At 45.2% G+C, this 5,289-nt stretch overlaps 1 protein-coding gene across 1 annotated transcript; it reads left to right on the forward strand.

Moving 5' to 3' along the window:
- The first annotated feature begins 2,081 nt into the window (after nucleotides 1-2,081).
- Nucleotides 2,082-4,944, forward strand: mrpl19 (mitochondrial ribosomal protein L19). The gene is made up of 6 exons (XM_083697703.1): nucleotides 2,082-2,177; nucleotides 2,460-2,577; nucleotides 2,757-2,875; nucleotides 3,029-3,163; nucleotides 3,366-3,547; nucleotides 4,211-4,944. Exons 1-6 carry the CDS (start codon nucleotides 2,099-2,101, stop codon nucleotides 4,430-4,432), a joined length of 855 nt encoding a protein of 284 aa, XP_083553829.1. The 5' UTR covers nucleotides 2,082-2,098; the 3' UTR covers nucleotides 4,433-4,944.
- The last annotated feature ends 345 nt before the right edge of the window (nucleotides 4,945-5,289 follow it).

Genomic DNA, 5,289 nt, shown 5'->3' on the forward strand with positions numbered 1-5,289 from the left:
AGATGTTTTGCCCACAAGCTCTAGGACACAAAGACAGAAGGCCTTAAACTGAATAGCTAATGAAAAACACCTTTCCTACAGAGAGACCATTAGCTGCTCATTTCTCTCTCTCTCTCTCTCTCTCTCTCTCTCTGTCTTTCACACTCTCTCTCACACACACACACACACACGGATGTTTACTAACACATCTGCTCTTTAACACCTTTCCCCTGGTCGGCATTTGTCTGCTCATTTAAAACCATTAGGAGACCTATTAGAGGCCAATTCACATTACCACAAAGCCTCCTTCCTGGTTTATTACACTGTAAACAAAACCTCCAGCCTGCTGCCCACTCTACCAGGGGGCTGCCTGGGGGCTTGGGAAGAACAACTTTCCCCTGAGGTCCTGCTATACGATTCTCTTTTTCTATCTATTACTATGTAATAGACTCTCTATATGTTACACACTAATATGCCTACTCTCCATGTGAAGTTCCAATGGCCGGCCCAGAGGAGGCATAGATGTTTAAATAGAGGGTATGAGTACATTACATTACCATTACCTTAAGGACATTCACATGCATAGTGTTGCATACATTCTTGCCCACACTGCCTTGGTTCAGGACCATTCCCCATGTGAGTGTCTTGAACGTATAGGTTATGACACAGGAAGGCTTTATTGTAGTGAAACATTAACTACAATTCCCATATTGTTATCTGCACAGGACAGATGAGTTATGTGTTCTATTTAGAAATCTGTGTGAGCAAAGACAATAACTGATATGACGGAAAAGGCAGTAAAAGCCAAAATAGTTCCATAAACTGCTCTGCCTGTGGGTCATTCTAAAGCAAAATAAGGCACTCTCCATATGGCCAGTTGTGACATAACGGTGACTCGAGCCTTTCCGCATGTTTAAAGGCTTAGGTCGTTACGATTTACTATGAAGCAAACCCACTACGTGCTGAAACACACCAAAGGGGCGCATAGACTGTCTACAAAACAAGTTGTAAAACATTCCTATATGAATCTGCAAAGCTATTCGTATAGAGTACCCCCCTGAAAAGGTAAAAGACTGTCGATGCATGACTGCGACTTTATAGTGCTTATCTGATCACCTGACCATGCACTTTTCAATTTATAAGCCTTAGTATCAATCACATCCTCAACGCATTTCCAACACAAACACTACAATGGACACACTTGTCAGTGCAGCACAGAGCGGGGTAAGCAAGCATGCTTTCCAACCTGAAAACTCAGAGGAACCTTTGGTGGAGTTGCTGAAGACGGTCAGACACGTTATTCCCAACACGAGCGCGTAATTGATGGCTGAGAGAGTCCCATCTGGGAAGAACATCCTTGAAACTGCGAGAAGTTTCGGAGTTGCTCCTCAACGTTCGAAGGTCCAGGCGGCTTGGGTTTAGATTAGGAATCTGTGTCGCAGGCAGTAGATGCTTGGTCCCATGGCTCGTACTCCACTTCACCTCATCATTCCCGAGGAAGAGGGAAGGAACGAGAGCTCGGGCCAGCAGTGCACTGCTTCGATTTCGAACTGCGTGGTTGGAGTAGCCCACCTGTAGGAGCGTTGTCCGCATGGTCTCAAAGCCTCCGTTTTCCTCCCCCTCCTCCCCCTAAGTCTCCATGGGCTATATCACTTCAACCATCATGTTTTATCCATTCGACCACGATGGATACATTTAATACAGAATGCTGTCGCTGGTTATTATTGGAAACATCGTGGCCTGACTTGCACTCTTGAAGCGAGCCAATGTTCGAGCCAAGGCAATTTCTTCAATAGAACGTATGAAAAGCAACTGAAATGAAAATAATATGCAGATTGATAATCTAAATCATCATCATCTTCAATACCCTTATAACAGACATGTCGTTTATATTGTCGTTCTTGTGTACCGTGTACTCATCTTGTGTTCAGATGAGTTTGGTTGATTGATTATTAATTGATTATTTCCCATAGCACCATCAACATCAACTTGGCCAAATATGTAATACATTAGTGACGCCATGTGGTCGAAAGAGTGAACTGCATGTTGATAAGTCGTTCTTTTGAACCTTCTCGGCTTCCTTACATGTGACCACCGAGAAGGTCAACCATTTTCAATCATGGCTGCCTGCACAAGGAGGCTTGCCAATGTTATGTGTTCAATCAGGTTGTTACGGAATATACAACTTCAAAATGAAAGTAAGTCACGTCAACGTATTTTATTCTAAGTGTATAACGATGTGCGTTCATAATAGCCAAGCAGAGCATGGCATGTCCTTGCCTGTCTGCCTTTACCAGACTCAAGACAGTCCAGGTGGTGTCTTGCTACAGTAGCAAGACAGCCTTGATTGAGACAGCTCGAACGTTTCTCTAACGATGTTGTAAGACCCATCCGACTGTAGAGAGAAACTATAGCTGCTAGCTCAGGTAGCTGTTGAAATGTTCCGTTTTTTATAAGTTGTTGCTCTTGGTTCTTTCCAGGGTTCCTGTCCACGTCGCTGTCTCGCCTCGCCTTGGGGAGTGACAAGCGACCCAAATTCACTCCTCCGCCGAAGCCCGTCATCATAGACAAAACACAAACCGAGGCATCCCTTAGAAAGTAAAGTTCGCTACATCAACCATTATCACAATTCAAAAGCATAACATTGTGGCTAAGGAATATAGTAGTCACGGTCACTTATTGCTGTGCTGAAAATGTGGCACTCTTCTTCTTGATCAAAGGTTATGCCTGTCTTTTACTGTATTGTTACATTTTTCCCCCTGTGTCTTTGAACACAGGTTTCTGAGTCCAGAATTCATCCCAATTCGACAAAGAATAAACCCGCTGAAGTTCACCATTGAGCGGAAAGACATGTACCGAAGGCGGAAAGTGCTTGACATTCCAGAGTTTTATGTTGGTAAGAGAGACAGTTTGAGAAGGGTTAACGAGGCCAACACACACACACACACACACACACACACACACACACACACAAATGACACTTTCTGACATATCATTCAGCGCTCAGTATGGATGAAATGCCTTTTACCTTTTACCATTATGTTTACAGGAAGTATCCTAGCAGTAACGGTGGCGGACCCTCATGCCAGTGGCAAAAGCAACCGCTTCGTGGGCATCTGTATCCAGAGGGGTGGCAGGGGCCTTGGGGCCACGTTCATCCTGAGGAACATTATCGACGGTCAAGGTAGGGATGGATTGCTTGCATATGATCTGATAAGATATGATCAGTTAGAGAGCGCATTTGATTGTTAGCTTCGCCCCTGGACAACCCTCTCCATTTTGGTAAGTGCCCCTTTGCCCTGAGCTGAGTGTTCATGTCCATCTCTCTCTCTCCCTCTCCCTCTCTCTCCCTCTCCCTCTCTCTCCCCCGTCTCTCTCTCCCCCAGGTGTGGAGATCTGCTATGAGATGTATAACCCTCGTATCCAGCAGATCCAGTTGTTGAAGCTGGAGAGGAGGCTGGATGACGACCTGAGGTACCTGAGAGACGCGCTGCCTGAGTACAGCATCGTGGACCTGGACATGAAGCCCGTCTCCTTCTCCCCCACGGGAGAAGTGCCTCTCAATAAGGTCAGTGGGCTCCATGAGAGACTCTTTTTTTCATGTACTGTGCAGTTGAAGGTCCAGTAGATTTGAGCGTTGAAAATCAGATGCTAAATGGCCACGGTCAATCGATAAAGCGATCAAGAAATGAGATCGCATGATGAAGAATGTTTTTGGAGGGGGGGGAAGAGCGCTGTGTTGGTCCAAAAAAAGCGTTTTCTAAACTCTGGTGTCATGGTCAAGCACTGGCCTTTAGTTACCGTTTAAATGTTTTCTTTGTTTACATGGATATGCACCCATTTGCCGCTACTAGAAAACGTAGCATATTGTACGTTGTCAAATTGTCAGTGTCCCCAAAGAGGGCGGCAATGTGCACATACTACACCTTTATTACTGATGAAATACAACTTCTCAAGCCTCTCTGTCTCCTAATGCTATGTTTTACACCTAGTAAGACCTCTTTGTTCAGCATTTCTAATATCTATTATTACAACCAACGTATCCGTTGACATTAAATCACATATGGGCTTTGTTTACGGGAAGACACCATAACGGAAGGTGTTCAGACGCCGAGCCGAATCAACAACCTCCGATTCTAGACGTGTAGTCAGTAGTCTTGTTCTGACCTCCCCTGTATCTCTGCCCTTCTAACCCTGCCTCTCATTCGCCCCGCCCCCCCCCCCCCTCCAGATGAGAGTGAGGATGAAGCCCAAACCGTGGTCCAAGCGTTGGGAGCGGCCCAAGTTCAACGTGCAGGGCATCCGCTTCGACCTCTACCTGACCCCGGAGAAGCTGGAGCACGCCCAGAAGTGGGCGCAGCCCTGGAAGGAGTACGACATGCTTGTGGAGTACGACACGTCCAAGCTGGAGGAAGACATTCTCAAGGAGTTTCAGCAGGAGAATAGAAAGTGAGGGCCTCCCACCCCACCTTGTCAATCCTGTCAACCACTCACCCTGCTGGGGCTTGGGGGGGGGGATCATGGGTGTTGTTGTCTTACATGTCTCCAGGTGTATTACATCTGGTCAGAGGTGGAGAGGAACAATGGTAACTATAGGAGAGGACAAACTGCATCTCAAAGTCATACAGGGATGTAAATGGGATCCAGTCTTCGCTGGAATCACTGAATGATCATTGAGTCGGTCAAAGACAAAAAGTTGAACAAAGACCTGTTTTAGCTCGGCCAAATACAAAATCCCTTTGTCCAAGTCCAAGACGCCCTTTGCATAGGTTGATATTTACTCTGAAATGTATTGAAGAGTCCGTCTGCCAAGGACAAAGATCATGCTTGCTTTATTTGTTCTTGCATTGTATGTTTTGAGAACATATTTTTCAGTGTTACTGTCACTGTATGTTATTGCTGTACTACCAATATGCAGGTCCATGTCATGAATCCATTTCGCAAATAAAAAGCTATTAAACTGTTGCTGTTTTTTCTTTCAATGTGTGGTGTATTATGATGCCATGAGAAAAGGTCATGTTTACAATGTGTCATATTCAGTAACAACCAACACACGCGCAAAGTTCTGCTAAAGTTCTGTACCCTATTTGATTTTGAACTACTAGGCGGTTAGTTTTTTTTTTTTTTTGCAGCTCACAGATGATCAAAAATGATTTCCCCTTGAAATGACTGTGGGGACTAGGGAGTTACACATAATGACCTCCGGGGAATTACGTTGACATTGATGCACAGCGGGGAAGGCTGCTAATGATGACTACACAATATTAATGATGACAGACGGGGAAAGACCTCATGTCACGCTTCTGTGTG

Source organism: Argentina silus, assembly GCF_951799395.1.
Source record: "Argentina silus genome assembly, contig: scaffold_152, whole genome shotgun sequence".
NCBI classification, from domain to species: domain Eukaryota; kingdom Metazoa; phylum Chordata; class Actinopteri; order Argentiniformes; family Argentinidae; genus Argentina; species Argentina silus.